This window comes from Rhineura floridana, chromosome 1, assembly GCF_030035675.1.
Source record: "Rhineura floridana isolate rRhiFlo1 chromosome 1, rRhiFlo1.hap2, whole genome shotgun sequence".
In the NCBI taxonomy this organism is placed as follows: Eukaryota; Metazoa; Chordata; class Lepidosauria; order Squamata; family Rhineuridae; genus Rhineura; species Rhineura floridana.
The window spans coordinates 168,577,540-168,596,209 of NC_084480.1; the positions used below are offsets into that span (position 1 = coordinate 168,577,540).

Genomic DNA, 18,670 nt, shown 5'->3' on the forward strand with positions numbered 1-18,670 from the left:
CTGTTATCACAATTTCTAAAGCAAGCTATCAGCACCAATTGAATTAAGTACAGCTTACAAGACAAGTTTGACACATAGTATAAAATTATATTTACCCCTTATGTGAAATACTGAGATGAGATGTGATTTTCATCAGTTTACAGTAGGAGTGGAGAATCTTTTTGGCCTGGCAGCTCAGATCTTTATCTCCCATCCCCACTGGCCAACTCTGACAGGCAGGTGGGACCACCCACCTGTCATCTGAAATAAACTGTATGATTGTAATCACAAATCCTATGAAAAATAAGGATGATGTGATTGACTTGTTGCCTCAAGAGCTCCACTAGAATTCCACTACTCTGTCATCTCAAAAATAAAAAAAGTTTTACTATGGGATGACTTGTGCAGTTTTACAGGTTGGTTCATGCTCTAGCCCAGCACATTCAGAAAAGAAGGCACCTAGTGCCCTTCAGAGATGAGCCTAAGCAGCCCACACACACCTTCAAGATGAATCTTGCTGATCAGATCAAGCTTCATGAATTTTTATTGTTTGTGCTAGGACAGACAGACCATCAACTCCACAATGTAAAAAGAACAGGAGCACTGACAGGTGACAACCAGAAGTACTCCACCACGCTGTATTGCATGTAGCCCATTATTAGCCCAAAGATCACATCTGTCACATTGTGTCTGCCCAGCATGACTCGGGAGATTCCCACTATGAAAGTCCAAAGTACCACCAGAACCCGCAGAGGCACAGCCAGTACAAGATGATGTAGAATAAATCTGCAAACCATGGAGGCTCTGGTAGCATGGCCTGATGGAAAGGAATACCTGTCCACAGACACAGTGGCAAACATGTCCATCTTGTTGTGAGTTGGCCGCCTTCGTTTTACCAGTCCTTTTACAGCTGCCACCAAAATTAGATCAAGTATGAGAGCTGGGAGACAAAGTGAATAAAGAGGTTTCAGATATTTTGAAAAGCAACTTGATAAACAGAGACTAGCATATTTATTGAAGCCTGAATTTCCATAGCCTATCATTCATTCATCAGATGCAAGGAGGCTTAGGTCACTGTACTTCAACTTGCCTTTAAGGTGCCACAGGATTCATTGCTGTTGTCACACCAGTATTGCAAACTTAAATGTGATTCATAGTCATGGCTCCTCAACTCTAAGAGTATTTCAATTCTCAGAACTTAGTGATTAGGGAACACACCTATTAAACAAAATTATGTTTGTTGTGTAGAATGCCTTTACTATTTAGGGGCCAGAAGGGGTGGCAGTTGCCAGGTGAATAAACGAGATAGCCTTTTTTTATAATCTATGACCATAGTAAAATTATCACCATGTGGGCAAAATGTAGCTTTCATAAAACAAAAAACATATGAGAAATAGCCAAATATATGGGAAAATACAAAATGACACCCTTTCTAGTTATAGACTCTGGATCAGCATATTCTTCCAAAAAAAGAGGACCTGTATCAGAATACTTCCAGAGGTAACATCTGTATTCAATTTGGGAAAAGCTGGATTATGGAACTCCTTGCCACAAGGAAAACACTGTAGCAAAGAATTTAGCCATTTCCAAAGATTAGAAATCAAGAGGAAATGTTATTAATTGCCAACTAGTTATGCCAAACTCCATCTCCACCTCCTACCATCTTATGGCAGGCTCTGTCCCTGCACTGTTATTGTGTGACAGGTGAACCTCTAATTTTCACCCCTCTCAAGTGGGCCATGGAGGTAGAAAGTTTGAGAGGCCCTGGGCTAAGCAGTAAAGCCATGGCAGTTTCACATATTCTGCTCACTTACAAGTTAAGCTCCATGCACCCACACTCTTTCAATTTAAACACTGGGCTTGGAAGGTGGGGAATAATTTAGCAGGCACAACTTCTTCAAACACCTGCTACACACACACCTAAGAATTCGGCCTGATGCATCTATAAAACATACTGTGCTTCCTCACCAGTGAATGTCCAGGTAGAAATTCTACAGGTGCCGCTTCCCCAAACACTTGGTGCAAATGAATCTGATGAATTTCTATCTAGTCACATACCCCATCCAACAAATACACACTAAGCCCAATGTCAAACCAGAAGACCAAGACAAAGTGTGAGTCATAACTGAGGAAAATATGCCCCATTTCAGTTAGATTCTACATATGGTATTTCACACAGACACATTTTTTTAAATTTTATAAAGAAAATTTATATAGAGTGTTGCATAGTGGTTAGAGTGACTATGCCCTTGGAGATTAGGGTTCAAATCCTTCCTCAGCCATGAAGCTCACTGAGTGATCTTGGGCCAGTAACTGTCTCTCAGCCTAACTTCACAGGGTTGTTGTGGGGATAAAATGGGGAGTAGGAGAAGTTGAGCTCCTTGCAAGAGAAGTGGAATAGTACTGTAAGAACTAAATAAATAAATTTTCAAAGTTTATAACAGTAGAATGTTGCAAGAGAGAGTCTCAATACCAGGTTTTAGGTTATGGAAGCAAGATAATTTGGACTCCCAAATAATTGGGCTGGGGGGAGAGAAACATCCCTTTACTCCCCCATTCTTTTCAATGTATCTCAATTTTTTTTGTTCCCTTAATGCCTTGCTAAATAAATACATGGTCCAGGAGAAGGGCTTCCACATGGAGGCACGCAGTTCTCAGGAGAGGGTAATGAATTACAATCAACTGTATTTCAAATTAATCAAGATATTTCGTCTTTTTCCCCTGCTGAGTTTCTAATTTTCAAGTTTAGTTTGCCTGATAAGAAAATTGTAGACATAGCTTTCTCAAAACATAATCAAATTCAATAAACATCAATAAACTAGAACAGGTTCAGAGGAGGGCAACAAGGATGATCATGGGACTACAAACAAAGCCCTATGAGGAGATATTGAAAGAACTGGGCATGTTTAGCCTTGAGAAGAGAAGACTGAGGGGAGATATTAGAGCACTCTTCAAGTACTTGAAAGGCTGTTATACAGACCAGGGCCAGGATCTCTTCTTCATCATCCCAGAGTGCAGGACACAGAATAATGGGCTCAAGTTACAGGCAGCCAAATTTCAACTGAGCATCAGGAAAACCCAACTATTAGAGCAGTACAACAATAGAACCAACTACCTAGGGAGGTGGTGGGCTCTCCCAAGACAAGGCATTCAAGAGACAGATGGACACCCACCTGTTGGGGATGCTTTAAGTTGGATCCCTGTATGGAGCAGGGGGTTGAACTTGATAGACTGAGATAATGTTATCGGTTATTAGTATGCTGCCAAAGTTTCTTGAGGCTGCATGGGGATGTTATTTTATTGTTTTCTTTTTACAGAATGATACATTTGTTTTTATTTGAACATTTTCATAACTCACTTGGAGACCTTCAAGTAACAAGTGGCTAACATTTATTATTATTATTAATTATTATTATTTTGAGAATACTGTGGAGTAGGTTGTCAGATCAGTGAGTGTACCTTCCTTACAAGGTTCAAAAGGGTTTAAAGAAAAAAATATAGCAGACACTCCATTGAAGAACTGAAAATACATTCTGGTGTGCTGTTGTTTCATCTCTCGTACCTTGTCATGCAATTTGTTCCTCTCCAAGTTTTATAGCCTCTTGCTCAACTTTTTACTTTCTTTCTCCATCGAGGGAGATATGATGGAGCTCAGGATTACAATGAGTTTAGGAAGAGAATTGGTTCCTATTTACATAAAGTATGTGCAATATTCCCAGTCCTTTATATACACTGCCTCATCTCATTACTTAAAAGGCAAAATTTTAAACGGTGGCTATTAATTAATACTGCAGTATTATGGAGAGCTACTCTGCCCTAACCCCAGACCTTACACAGACTTACATTTGACAAAGTTTGGGTATAATAGTTACAATGAAATTCAGTAAGCCATTAAGCTTCCATCCTTCCTGTGCCTAAATTCAAAATGTATTTAAAAGACATACTATCTCTCTTTCTCAACTCATTTGCTCATTCTGCACCAAGAGGAAATATTACCCTACTATACAGGATTTTTGTTTCAGGATTACAAAACTAACAAAACCCTTATAGGTAGAGTAAGGAGGAAAATGTCATCCATGGCACTCCTGTACTGAGCTAAATGACCTTGGATTGGATTACCTTCAAGGTCCCTTCCAACTCTGTCATTCTATATGATGGTATTGGTTGCCAGTCGGATACTTACAATGTGGTATTTTCAGTTGTGTGATAGCTTCAATTTCAGAGACTCTATGTATCTATTCCACTGAACAGACAAAACTGGGACAAAGGTCCACCACTTTGCCACTGACAGACAACCATCTCCAAAGTGGTGGTGAAACTGGAACTAACCACAGATAAAATATCAATATTGTCAAAGTAACACATCTGCTTAGGGCACAGCCTTCAGCAGCTGCAATTTCCCAGCATTATGGAGCTTGACTGAACATCCAAAACTCTTAACACAACATGTAAAACCATTTTTTTAAATAAACTGACATTATTTGTCCTATATTGGGCAAAAGGTGTGAAAGTAATAGATCTAAGATGGATATTATGTATTTTTGGCTATTTTTTATATTTGTTATCTTTTCCAGTGAAAGCTAATTACTGATGGTCAACACGGCTGACAGTTTTACTGCACCATTTATTCATTCAAGATGCTAAACAACCATCCCACAGACTGTGCATACGAATTGAAAAGCCAAGGACCAGAGCAGCTGTTGCAATCAAAGTTTGGCATCTGCTGGAAAATATGAATTCATTCATTCATTGGCGATCACTTGTGGCTGAGTAAGATTGTCTTCCAAGAAATCCTGAGGGATTTCAAAGGGCTCTAGGGAATTTTCCAGCTGATAAAACTGACGATTCTGTCGAAACCCTGGTCGCTCTGTGGAATACGGAAATGACCCGGGCAGTTGACACAATCGCCCCGGTGTGCCCTCTCCGTTGCAGAGCTCAATTGGCTCCTTGGTTTACCTTGGAGCTAAGAGTGATGAAGCAAGAAAGGAGACGGCTTGAGTGCAAATGGAGGCGAACTCCCGATGGCTGTAATTATGCTCTTGTGAAGGCCTCTACCAAACGTTATGTGAAGGCGGTGAGGGCAGCAAAGAAGCAGTACTTTGCTGCCTCCATTCAGTCATCTTGTAACCGCCCAGCGGAACTTTATAAAGTTGTCCGGGGACTTCTACACTCTGGTCCTCCGGATGCAATACAACCATCAATAGCCTGCTGTAATGAGTTTGCAAGGCACTTCCAAGATAAGATCACTAACATCCGCCGGGACCTTGACTCCAATATTGTAGCAGTTGAATCTATTGAGGTGTCCAGAACACAGTCTTGTCCGGTTTTATTGGATGAGTTTCAGTTGGTACGGCTCGAGGATGTGGATAAGGTGCTCGGACAGGTGCGGGCGACCACTTCTGCTCTGGATCCTTGCCCCTCATGGCTAATAAAAGCTAGCAGGAATGGAACAGCCGGTTGGGCCAAGGAGGTGATTAATGCCTCTTTACGAGAGGGAGTGGTCCCACTCTGCCTGAAACAGGCGGTGGTGAGACCGCTCCTAAAAAAGCCCTCCTTGGACCCTGATAATTTTAACAACTATAGACCGGTAGCAAATGTTCCATTTCTGGGCAAGGTTCTAGAGCGCGTGGTCGCTCGCCAACTCCAGGCTCTCTTGGATGAAACTGATTATCTGGACCCATTTCAATCGGGCTTTCGGCCGGGGTTTGGTACAGAAACGGCCTTGGTCGCCCTGTATGATGACCTCTGTCGGGAGAAAGACAGAGGGAGTGTAACTCTGTTGGTTCTCCTTGATCTCTCAGCGGCTTTTGATACCATCGACCATGGTATCCTTCTGGCGCGACTCACGGACTTAGGAATTGGAGGCACTGCTTGGCAGTGGCTGCACTCCTATCTTGGGAATCGCCTCCAGAAGGTGATGCTTGGGGAGCATTATTCGAGTCCCTGGGTACTCCAATATGGGGTCCCGCAGGGTTCAGTTCTGTCCCCCATGCTTTTTAATATCTATATGAAGCCGATTCGGAAACTTCAGCTAGTGCAGAATGCTGCGGCCAGAGTTCTTACTGGGACGAAGAAATTCGACCATATAACACCTATTCTGGCCCAACTGCACTGGCTACCTATATGTTTCCGGGCCAGATTCAAAGTGTTGGTTCTCACCTATAAAGCCCTTAACAGTATCAGACCGCAATATCTGATGGAACGCCTCTCTCGCTATGTACCTACCCGTTCACTGCGCTTGACATCTAAGGCCCTTCTCCGGGTCCCAACTCATAGGGAGGCCCGGAGAACAACAATTAGATCTAGGGCCTTTTCAGTGGCGGCCCCCGAATTATGGAATGCCCTCCCAGATGAGATACACCTGGCGCCTTCTTTGTTATCTTTTCGGCGCCAGGTAAAAACCTACCTCTTCGCCCAGGCATTTTAAGCTTAAATTTAATTTTATTTTAAACTTATCTGTAATTGTATTTTTATTTTAATTTGTATTCTAATTTTGTTTTTAAATATGTTTTATATTGTATGCTGTAATCCACACTTGTTCGTTTTTAAATGTGGTTTTATCTTGCTGTACACCGCCCTGAGAGCTCGTTGCTATAGGGCGGTTTAAAAGCGTAATTAATTAAATAAATAAATAAAGATAAGGACTTTAACAGTGAGTCTGTAAGTGACTGTGGAGGCCAATTCTGTATCCACACTGCCTCCCACAGTGAGGACATAGGTTTCCAGATGGAAGATGGTCGCGATGAGGATTTGTTTGACGTGCCTTCCGCACATTTGTCTCGTTCGCCCTGTATCTGTGCTTCTTCGAAGTCCATTATGCCTTTGATAACAGCCGACCTCCATTTGGGATGTTCATGGGCCACCTTCAGAAAAGCAATACCACCAAGTGCCGTTTCATTCTCTCTTCTAGCAGTCCCATCTGCCAGCATTAAAATCAGCTCATCTGAAGCTTTAGATTCCTTAGCACAGTGAGTGCTATAGGTGCATCAAGTCTTTCTCTCCTGGAGACTCCTTTATGATGTACCTGTTCCACATATTGATGAAGCTCTAAATACAGGCACAGCCTAAAATCATGAGAGCATAAAGTGCCTGGGGGACGGGGCACTTACCCACCCCCTCATGTCCCTGTGTGTGGTGGGCACACCTGCTCCATTCCTGACCTTCCCAATTTACGTGAGAAGGTCTGAAGGGGCTTCTACCTGCTAAGCACATTTAGGAGCCTCTCCATCATAAGGAACCCACCTTATCAGCCACAGTTAGAAGCCCTCTTTACATCTTCCCACTTAACACATGAAGATTGGGGTGGAGTAGGCATGCGCCATGGCCACGACACTTTGTGCCCTCACGCTTTCAGGCTGAACACCTCTATAAGGCTTCTGTCTAGATGCGTATCTGAAACACAGACACATTCCAGACTTTGAGTACATTCCAGTGTGGAATGGAAGTGGAAGGATATACCACAGATTTAAACCCGGGCGGTTGACACGATCGCTCCCATGCGCCCCCTCCTATGTAGAGCTCATACAGCTCCATGGTATACCGTGGAGCTGAGAGTGATGAAGCAAGAGAGGAGGAGGCTTGAGTGCAGATGGAGGCGAACTCCTGACGAATGCAATTATGCCTTGGTAAGTGCCTGTTCTAAGCGGTATATAGTAGCGGTGAGGGCAGCAAAAAAGAGATATTTTGCTGCCACAATTAAGGCATCTCTCTCCCGCCCAGCGGAGCTCTTTAAAATTGTACGAGGGCTTTTACATTCTGGCCCTCGGGATATTATAGATTCATCTGTAGCCCGCTGTGATGAGTTCGCGAGGCACTTCCAGGATAAGATCGCATGCATTCGCCAGGACTTAGACTCCAATGTTATGACAGTGAGTTCCAACAAAGCATCCAGAATGCGGTCTTGTCCTTATTTATTGGATGAGTTTCAGTCTGTGCAGCTTGAGGATGTTGACAAGATCCTTGGACTGGTGCGGGCGACCACATCTGTGCTGGACCCTTGCCCCTCTTGGCTGGTGAAAGCTGGTAGGACCGGAACCGCCGGCTGGGCCAAGGAGATAATAAACGCCTCTTTGAGAGAGGGAGTGGTCCCTGACTGCCTAAAAGAGGCGGTAGTGAGACCGCTCCTGAAGAAACCCTCTTTGGACCCAGATAACCTGAACAACTATAGACCTGTGGCGAATGTTCCGTTCTTGGGCAAGGTGCTGGAACGGGTGGTTGCCGGCCAGCTCCAGGGGCTCTTGGATGACACTGATTATCTTGATCCATTTCAATCCGGTTTTAGGCCCGGTTTTGGCACTGAAACAGCCTTGGTCGCCCTGTATGATGACCTCTGTTGGGAGAGGGACAGGGGGAGTGTGACCCTGTTGATTCTCCTTGATCTCTCAGCTGCTTTTGATACCATCGACCATGGTATCCTTCTGGGAAGACTCACGGAGTTGGGCGTTGGGGGTACTGCTTGGCAGTGGCTTCGCTCCTACTTGGTGGGTCGTCACCAGAAGGTAGTGCTTGGGGAACATTGCTCGATACCCTGGACCCTCCATTGTGGAGTCCCGCAGGGATCGGTACTGTCCCCCATGCTTTTTAACATCTACATGAAGCCTCTGGGCGCGGTCATCAGGAGTTTTGGGGTGCGTTGTCATCAGTACGCTGATGACACGCAGCTCTATTTCTCCTTTTCATCTTCTTCAGGTGAGGATGTTAACGTGCTAAACCGTTGCCTGGCCGCGATAATGGACTGGATGGGAGCTAACAGACTGAAGCTCAATCCAGACAAGACTGAGACGCTGTTGGTGAGTGCCTTCTCTGCCCAGATGGTGGATGTTCATCCTGTTCTTGATGGGGTTACACTCCCCTTGAAGGAACAGGTTCGTAGCTTGGGAGTTCTTTTGGGAGGCCCAGGTGGCCTCGGTGGCACGGAATGCTTTTTACCATCTTCGATTGGTAGCCCAGCTACGTCCCTATCTGGACAGTGATGACCTCACCTCAGTTGTTCATGCTCTGGTAACTTCTAGATTGGACTACTGCAATGCGCTCTACGTTGGGCTGCCCTTGAAGACTGTTCAGAAACTACAGCTAGTCCAGAATGCAGTGGCCAGATTGCTGACGCGGACCAGAATGTCCGCTCATATAACACCTGTTCTGGCCCGTCTGCACTGGCTTCCTATTTGTTTCCGGGCTAGATTCAAAGTGCTGGTTTTGACCTATAAAGCCCTACACGGCATGGGACCGCAATACCTGGTGGAACGCCTCTCCCAATATGAACCTACCCGTACACTGCGCTCAACATCTAAGGCCCTCCTCCGAGTGCCATCCCATCGAGAAGCTCGGAGGGTGGTGACTAGAACTAGGGCCTTTTCGGTGGTGGCCCCCGAACTGTGGAACAGTCTCCCCAATGAGGTGCGCCTGGCGCCGACACTACTATCTTTTCGGCGCCAGGTGAAAACCTTTTTATACTCCCAGGCATTTTAAAGTGTATTTTAACAGTATTTCACTATTATCTTGTATTTTGGACGTTGTTTGGTTCTTTTATTGTTTGTTTGTTTTTGGTTCTTGATTTATTGTATTTATTGCACTTATACACTGTGCTTGTTTTATCTTTTATGTACACCGCCCAGAGACCCTTCGGGCTTAGGGCGGTATATAAATTAAATAAAATAAATAAATAAATAAAAATAATAAATATTATGGTAATGGTAAACCTATAACAGAATTATTATAGCCCCAGCATATTTTTTATTATATACACATTTCTAAAGCATATAGGGATACCTTCAAATGTGTGAGTAGACATCATTTTAATAAATGACACATTAGGGAAAGATGGTGATGTGGGGGGGATGCTATCTCTACTCAGTTATCCCAGATACACCGACAATGGAACCAATCACCACAGTTATCAAATGAAAAAGGTAATAAAAATATGGGGAACAAGACCCCACTGTGTAAAGCTATAAGAGGAGAAAAGGAGCTCTTACCAAAGAGCAGGTTGAGCAGCACCTCACGGCCTGCTGAGCTGCCACTTCTACAGAGGCCATACAGGGTGCCAGCTAGCCAAGGAATGCCATGTCCTGAGATCTCTACAGCCTTCATGAGAGGACGGGCACTGCCCCAAGAGGAATTCTCTTCAGCACATACCCCCAGCTGTTTAGACGCCCAAAGATCAACAGCCAACAAGGAGCGCAGAGCAATACCCATGAAAGATGGATTTAGCTTCATGCAGTCCTCTTCAGGCAGAGCCTGTGGACAGCAAGTGCTGGCTGTAGTGTCCTTGCGATGAGAAGGGCTTTCTGGGAGTACCGGGTTCCTCTGACTTGTGAGCAATAGGAACTCCAGCCTATTGCCAGGTGCCCGTCTCTCACGGCTACTCTTTGGGCTGTTCCTAGGGCTGGGCATGATAGCACTGATATAGCTGATCTGTTGGGAGAAGAATAGAGAAGATTACTAGGAAAGGCAGTTTGACTGGCTAGTCCACGCATTGAACGCACTAAAACTTTAATAACATATTTTAACATATTCTACCCCTTTCCCTCTTACAGACACCACAACCCAATCCTATACATGACTACTCAGAAGTAATTCCCACTGAATTCAGTGGGCCTTGCTTCCATGTAAGTGATAGGATCGCAGTCTAAATCAGTTAAGTCACAACATTTGTGAGACATTTGTGCCCGCTTTTATGCTTCAAAAACTGTTTCTAGCTTAACAGAGGACTATGGAGGACCCAGGCAAAGAAAATCTGTATATATCACCGATCAATACCTTGTGAAAGGGTTTCATCACAATGTACACACTTCCACATTCTACAAGTAGCAACCTGGTGTGTTAAAATCAAGGCTGAAGAACTAATTGGAAGCAGTTAACTTTACCACTGTTTGTTTCAGTCATTTAATAAATCACCAGTTACTACTGTTTCAAACATGCAGGAACTGACCTTTTAACAGTCCATAGTACAGTTTTAGCACACAACCATGTAATTTGGACTGAGAATACCAAACTCAGCATTTCTCACCACTCCTTTACATGATCCAGTATGTCTCTGGCATGAGGCCTTCTTGTAGCTGTTCTCAATGATTCCTGTTGGATAACCCCTTTCCCTTAATTGTTGTTTGAGGGACCAAGAGTGTCGTGTAAAATCTTCATGCGAACTATAGTTCCGTTTAATATGGAGAAATTGACTGTAGGGAAGGTTGTGTCTTAATATCTTGGGATGAGAGCTGTCATACCTATGGTAGATATTTCTGTCTGTTGGTTTCTTGTATAATGAAGTATGGAGTTGCTTCCCAACCTTAATAACTTGGAGATCTAAAAAATTGATGTTGCTGTTGCTATGATGTGTATCAAATTGTATGTGGTTATTCTGATTATTTACCCATGTAAAAAACATTAGAACACGATCTAGTCCACCCCTCCAAACTAAAAAGATATCATCTATGTAACGTAGCCAACAGATCAAATGGACTGCAAAAGGACTGTGTGGGGAAGTAATGTCCTGTTCGAAATGTCCCATATACAAATTGGCCACTTCTGGGGCCATAGGGCACCCCACAGCCACACCTTTAACTTGCCAGTAGAAACTTTTATCAAACTTGAAGTAATTCTTTCCCATAGCCAATTCTGCTAGGGAGCAAAGAAAATAGGTGAGAGGTTGCCTACAGGTTCTTTTTTCCAGCGTATCTCGAATAACATCACTTGTTCTTGAGGGATGTTTGTATACAGGGATCGAACATCCATAGTAGCCATGATGTCATCGGGCTCTATGCAAATGTGTTTTATCTTGTTGATAAAGTTCGTGGAGTCCCGTATGTATGAGGGGATAGTGGGTACAAAAGGTTTTAAAAAATGATCTACAAACTGTGACAAAGGTTCCAAGACCGAATCACATCCTGATTCAATGGGTCTCCCTGGAGGGGGTGAGATCCCTTTGTGGATTTTGGGAAGAGTATAGAAAATAGGAATCCTTGATGAAGAATTGCGTAGAAATCGATCTCCTTCCTCAGTAATGTATCCCAGGCAAAGTCCCTCTTCAAGAATGATACCTATTTGTTGTGTAATAGTGGCTGTAGGATCGGACACACATGGAATATACGCTGTCCTGTCGGAAAACTGTAAAAGAATTTCTGTTTTGTAAGCTGAGGAGTCTTGAATTACAATCACACCACCTTTATCTGCTGGCTTTATGACGATATCAGTGTCATTGGAAAGCCTTTTGAGAGCAAGGTGTTCATCTTTACTTAAATTTCGCCACGGACTAGGTGTTGTTTCTAAGTTTTATAAATCATGGGAGACGAGTCTCTCGAATGTAGCAATAGAAGGGTCCGTCAGTACTGCAGGCATGAATTTGGAACGAGTTTTAAAAGGATTGTGTGACTCCTTCATCGTGGAATTGCCAAAAAAATGGTGTAGCTTGATGTTTCTAAAAAGCGGAAAAAGTCCAATCTGGCTTGTACTGGATCGTGTAAAGGAATGGGAACAAAAGAAAGTCCTCTCTCTGACATTCATTTCTAGGAAACTGAGCGGTCTGTTGGATTTCTTACAACAGGACTAAAAATATTAGGGACATACTAGTGAGGAGCACTTTTAGATAAACTCGAGATCCAATCAGGACACAGGTGGGCTTTCCTGTTCCCACAGGTCATCATCCCTGTGGCCACTGTGTGTACTGTAAATACACCCAGAAAACAACACATTTCATTAATCCTTTTAACCAACGACAGCATCTTGTATCAATGTTTTCCACATGCAATACATCCAATGTTGTCTATGTTGTACAATGTAGTTGCCCCAAATTATATGTTGGACAGCCCACCAGACCTTTAAAAATACGGATTGGAGAACATCTGAGCAATATCAGACGTAACAGATCTGGCACACCTTTAGTATTATTATTATCTTTATTTATACCCCGCCCTTTTTCCAAACTGGAACTCAAGGCGGCTTCCAGATAAAAACAAGTACACATCATTAAGAACCTATAAAAATATAAAACATACAAACATATAAAATCAGCATTAAAACAGGATTAAACTATTAAGATGTTAAAACCAATTACTCTTAAAATACTGCAACCCAGTTTAGGAGCATATAAGTAAAACAATAACATACAGCATCCTCTTCAGTCACTACCCTTAAAACCTTCAGTTCCAAAGGTCTGCCGGAAGAAAAAAGTCTTTAGCTGTCGGCGGAAAGTCTGCACAGAGGAGGCCATTCTTGCCTCCCTAGGGAGGGAGTTCCAGAGCCTAGGGGCAGCCACCGAAAAGGCCCTATCTCATGTCCCCACCAGTCGCACTTGTGAAGGTGCTGGGATCGTGAGAAGGGTCTCTCCTGAAGATCTCAGGGCCCGGGCAGGCTCATATAGGGAGATACGGTCTGACAAATAGCCTGGACCTAAGCCATATAGGGCTTTATAGGTCATAACCAGCACTTTGAATTGTGTCCGGAAACAGACTGGCAGCCAGTGGAGCTGTTGCAGCAGAGGAGTTGTATGGTCCCTGTAACCAGCCCCAGTTAACATTCTGGCTGCAGCTCGTTGCACCAACTGAAGTTTCCGAACACTCTTCAAAGGCAGCCCCACGTAGAGCGTGTTACAGTAGTCTAAGCTGGACGTAACTAAGGCATGTGTCACCATAGCCAGATCAGACGACTCCAGGAACGGGCGCAGTTGGCGCACTAATCTTAACTGTGCAAAAGCATTCCTGGCCACTGCAGAAACCTGGGCCTCCAGGTTTAAGGCTGAGTCCAGGAGCACACCCAAACTGCGAACCTGCGTCTTCAGGGGGAGTGTAACCCCATCCAGCACAGGCTGAACCCCTATTCCCTGATTTGCCTTTCGACTGACTAGGAGCACCTCTGTCTTGTCTGGATTAAGCTTCAGCTTGTTCACCCTCATCCAGTCCACCACTGCTGCCCGACAATGGTTTAGAACCAAGACAGTTTCCTTGGAATTAGGTGGAAAGGAGAAGTAGAGTTGGGTGTCATCTGCATACTGGTGGCACCGAACCCCAAATCTCCGGACAACCTCTTCCAGCGGTTTCATGCAGATATTAAACAGTAGATCATTTTGTTACATGTGGACATACTCTAGCGGATTTTAAATTTTGGGGTATAGAAAAAATACATGCACAGAATATACATATACTTTTGAAAAAAGAACTTGCATGGATTTTGAATTTAAACACTCTTTCTCCCCATGCATTGAATGAAGACATGGATTTTCTTCCTCTCCTGTAAGATTTGACATTCAGACATGACCCCTTGTGAAGATTACACTTTATCTCTATTTCAGCAGAACATTTGGTTATGATTAGACGCACTCCCATAGACATTTCATTTTAGGACTTTAGAAAAGATACTTACACATAATGGACATATTTTTGAGAGACGAAGGTACATACATTAATATATATTTACTTTCCCCGTAGAGTTGAATGGGTACTTAAAAGTTCTTTTCTTTCTGTAAGATTTGACATTTCAACATGATCCCTTGGGATAAATGCATCTAACCTCTCCATTAATCTCCCTTTGAAGACTTTGTCCGAGTTTCCATAGGGTTTGATATTTTGACAGGATCCCTCATGCATAAGCGTAATGAATGTTTCAATTAACCTTTCCCCTGAGCAATTAGGGTCATTCGGTTTTTTCTATTCTGTACCAGAATGTTTCAAACATAACTTTATTGTTAAGCATTGTTCTAATTAGCAACTTGTGCAAATCGTTGTACGTGATCTGACTTTCTACGTTATCTGGTATGTGAGTATACAGATGGTTCTTTGTAGTTCATGCTTGTTTAACCTTTACCTTTTATGTCTGGTTTAGTAATGAGTTTGTTCATTTATGTAGGCAGGATGAAGGCAGGAGTTTTTCCAGCCGAAACACATTGGGCATACCTTTTTACAATATTTTTACAATATATCTCCAGACTTTGATTCACCCACATTTGCCTCTTGACATCCTGGTTTTTCTCCCCCTTATTCCTCCAAAGTACGATAACTTCAGTTTCATCATTTTAGCTTCTAATGATAGTTCTGGTTTAATTTGTTCTAACACCCAATTACTTGTCTTTTTCACAGTCCATTGTATCTGCAAAGCTCTCCTCCAACACCACATTTCTTAAATGAGTTGATTTTTCTCTTATCCACTTTTTTCACTGTCCAGCTTTCACATCCATACATAGAGATTGGGAATACCATGGTCTGAATGATCCTGACTTTAGTGTTCAGTGATACATCTTCACATGTGGGCCAACCAGATGCCTATTAAGTGGGCCTTGAGTGCAGTAGCACTCTTATTTAAATGAACACAAATGTAACCAATCTATTAAAAACCAAATAGTTAATGACTCTAAAATATATTTAACTATTTAACAGCTAGAAGCACTACTTCGGCCTCCATGTTCCTCAATCTTCCTGGGACAGGGCCATCTGCCTCAAGAAATGCTCCATGGAAGGAGGTACATATGCTCTCAGATATACAGAGTGACAAAATTACTCCAAGCCCAGCATAGAACTTTCTTTTCAAATCAGGAGCTTAGCAAGAAGAAGGGGAGAGCACCGTTATCTCACCACAGTGAGTTAAATATAGCCAGCGGAAGAAGGGTTTACTTTACAATGCACTCTTTGGAAAAACTGACCCTCCCCCTGCCCCATCCCCCTTACAATACAAAAAAAGGAGGAGAGGAGAATCTTAGAGACCCCGGACCCCAGGAACGCCTTGGTTGGTGGGAAGAAGGAAGGGAGTCCAAGCGCCTAGTAACGCCCTCACCTGCGCCTGCAAACCACAGACACGCGCGCACTCTATCCCTTCCCCCCCCCACTGAAGCCACGGAACTCCCTCGACGCCCTCCCATACGCCTTTACACCCGTCCCGCCAACGCGCGCCCCCTCCGTGGCACCACAGAAGCCTGAACCAAGTTATCCGCCCCTTCTTTTTCGCCCAGCTGTTACCTAGCAACGTCACAGCCCTCAGCGACTCTCTCAAGGGGACTCAGCGCGACTTCCGCTTCCGCCACCTCACGTAACAACGCTGTAACTAAAGCGGTGAGGGCGGGGCGAGGAAGGCAAAAAGCTCGACGCTCTCGGACCCGCGATAAGAAGAGAAGGTGGGATGTGGTCCAGACACGTGGCCCCCGTGGCAAGCATGAAGTGGCTTACATGAGAAAGAGCCCGGCTTTCTCTCTGTCTGCGAGGGGACGAAGGGCAGCTAGCTGAGGGAGAGGCTCCGCTTCCGGGGCTCCTCCTAGGCAGGACTAACAGACTCTTCTGGAGGGAGGCGGATTTCCTGCCTCTTGGTTGCTAGGCAGGCTTTTTAGCCGCGCCTGCTTCACTTGGGAGAATTATAAAGAAAAAGACTCTTCTACACACCCAAAAAATCCATAGGAGCAAAGGGGAGGCGGCTTGGCTGCCTTTTGCAGCGCGCGGTGTTTGTCGCGCAGGCTCCGAAGAGCCGCCCGCTGCCCCTTCCCTTCATCTCTCAGGCAGTGGGGGCCACCGGGCTTACAGGGGCTTCCTCTGAGGCATCATGGCGCAGGAGCGTCATCGGATAGATCCTCCAACAAATGCACGTATGCCCCGGGAGGGAGAAGGGGCAGGGTTTTGTCCGTCAAGCTCCCATTCTGCCCCCCCCATGCCAGGGACGGACTTCAGGCATCCCCCACCTCCACCCTTCGCTGGGGGGGCGGGGGATTAAGCAGCCCTGATTGGCGGCTCCAAGGCAAGCCACTAGCTCAGCGCAAGGAGCAGAGCAGGAGGCGGTCCTACTCTTGCAGCTGTAGCTGATCCTACTGCAGGCATCATCACAGGTCCTACTCGCCCTACAAGTGTCACTCCAGGCACAGCAAGGCAGTCACATGGTCGCTCCTGAGGGAGCGGAAAGAGGGAAAGGGGCCACTCCACCAGCAGTAGGATCTCTAGGGAGACAAGGACCTGTCACCACGTTCCTCCAGAGGCATCTCTCGCACCTCCAGCAGTCCCACCCCATCCAGGGTCTGCCTGCCAGGGGATATGGGGGGGGGACCCAGACCCAACCACTCCAAAGAGACAAAGCAAGTCTCCATCCAGGTCAGCTTTCTCATTGGGGCCTGAGGATGGGGCACCCTCAGAGGCAGAGCACAGAAAGAAGCCACTCCAAGGCAGGCTATTCTTCCAGGAAACTTTTCCAAAGCTGCTTTCAAAGGCTATAGAAACCCTGCAGCTAAGAAAGCACTCAGAGGGTCAGGGTAAGCACATCCAAGGAGGTGACATGTAGCACTGGGGAATTTGGTCTTACCAATGAACCCAAAAACACTCCTAGGTGACCAAGCCAGGAGATAGTGGTAACGAGCAGAAGAAGTGTTGGGACAACAGCAAGATAAAGGTTTTAAAAGATTTATTGAAAGGTGTCCACTTGACACAGAGGTGTTCTTGTGAGTCACCAATTGCAGGAATTGTAAAATGCAAAAATAGATATGCCCCACCGTCCTGATATTTCATACTCACGCACTCACACAAGTAGCTGGTGACGGGACTTCCGGGAAGGGTGACTTCGCCTGTGCCTGCTTTTGAGACGAGCTCTCGTCTCAGAAGAAGCTTTTTCAGTTTTAAAATCAGTCAGAACGTTCTTTTTGACTGGTAAAGATTTTCTCCCGGGCAGGGAGAAACGTAGAGATTAACCACAAAAGCCTGTGTTAGTTGGGAGGACTGGATTTCATTAATTTATGAGAGAAGGTTCAGCCAACAATGCCGGATGGATTTTCAAACAAGCTCTAACTGATAAAGCGACACGTTTATCTTTTCTTCAAAGAAAAACTGATTCTAACAGGCAAGCATTCTTCTTTCTATTTTTTTCATCTGGTTTAAATTGTTGCAGCAAAAAGAGATTTGTCAATGAATCAGCTATAAAGAATTCCTGGGTGAGTTAACGCTCTTCTCTTTCATTCACGAAATTAAGGAGGAAAGAAATTGAAAAAGCTTATCTTTATTTTGATTGCAAACAGCCGACCTGGAATTGTGAATTTTAAAGATACAAACGGATGAGGGATTTCTATTCCGAGGAGATAAATAAATAAATTTGATTTATGAACTTTGGAATATTATATGTCTGGGACTATTTTTTTTTTTTTGGTCTATTTCATTTTGACGAATCTGCTTGTTCACGACGCCACTACCTGTTCTGATGCTGTGAACTAAATTTGTTTTGCATTCCTGAACATATAAGAGATAGGGCAGGCTGTATTGTCTACACTGTGATGTCATCAGGCTTGAATTATTAACCCAATTGTTGCTGAAATAAGAAGTGGTGTTTTTTTTCGTGGTTTTAAAAATGGCAATCAAGAAAGTGGCTGAGAATCTGGAAGTAATTATGTTTCAGAAAATAATGGATGAGATTGAGATAACGAAACAAACCCTGAGACAGGGTAGAATGGAGATGAAAATTGAATTTGGCAAAATGACGCAGGAGCTTAAAGAAATAGGGAATCTTGTGAGAGAGGAGATTGATGAGATCAGAGATGAGAAAAGAAAAATTAAAGAGAAGATGCAAGCCCTGGAGATTGGAACAAATGTGGAATTGGAAAAAGACCTGGAGTTTATGGATATTAGAGATAAAGTTTACTGTTTGGAATTCAATGTTGTTGTGATGTTCCTATATTAATGTATATATGGTAAGTGTTGGTTGTTTAGAAGATACATGGTAAGTGGAGTGAAAGAGGAGGGGGAGTGAA

At 44.1% G+C, this 18,670-nt stretch overlaps 1 protein-coding gene across 6 annotated transcripts; it reads right to left on the minus strand.

Moving 5' to 3' along the window:
• Nucleotides 1-505: 505 nt before the first annotated feature.
• On the minus strand, nt 506-16,580 carry PLPP6 (phospholipid phosphatase 6). Of its 6 annotated transcripts, none has more exons than XM_061585002.1 (3): nt 16,335-16,580; nt 9,954-10,392; nt 506-919 (listed from the first exon to the last, which is right to left on the minus strand). In XM_061585002.1, exons 2-3 carry the CDS (start codon nt 10,369-10,371, stop codon nt 552-554), a joined length of 786 nt encoding a protein of 261 aa, XP_061440986.1. In that variant the 5' UTR covers nt 10,372-10,392; nt 16,335-16,580; the 3' UTR covers nt 506-551. The 6 variants fall into 6 exon arrangements, with proteins under 6 accessions (XP_061440986.1, XP_061440976.1, XP_061440970.1 ...); XM_061584992.1 differs by lacking the exon at nt 16,335-16,580 and adding an exon at nt 16,125-16,320; XM_061584986.1 differs by lacking the exon at nt 16,335-16,580 and adding an exon at nt 15,918-16,319.
• Nucleotides 16,581-18,670: the final 2,090 nt, after the last annotated feature.

What these genes read in the sequence shown, in the direction of transcription:
- PLPP6 (XM_061584978.1), bottom strand. An exon ending in GCTGCTCAACCTGCTCTTTG is followed by an intron (nt 920 to 9,953) that starts GTAAGAGCTCCT and finishes TTTGTCTCCCAG; the next exon opens with CTCTCATACTTGATCTAATT.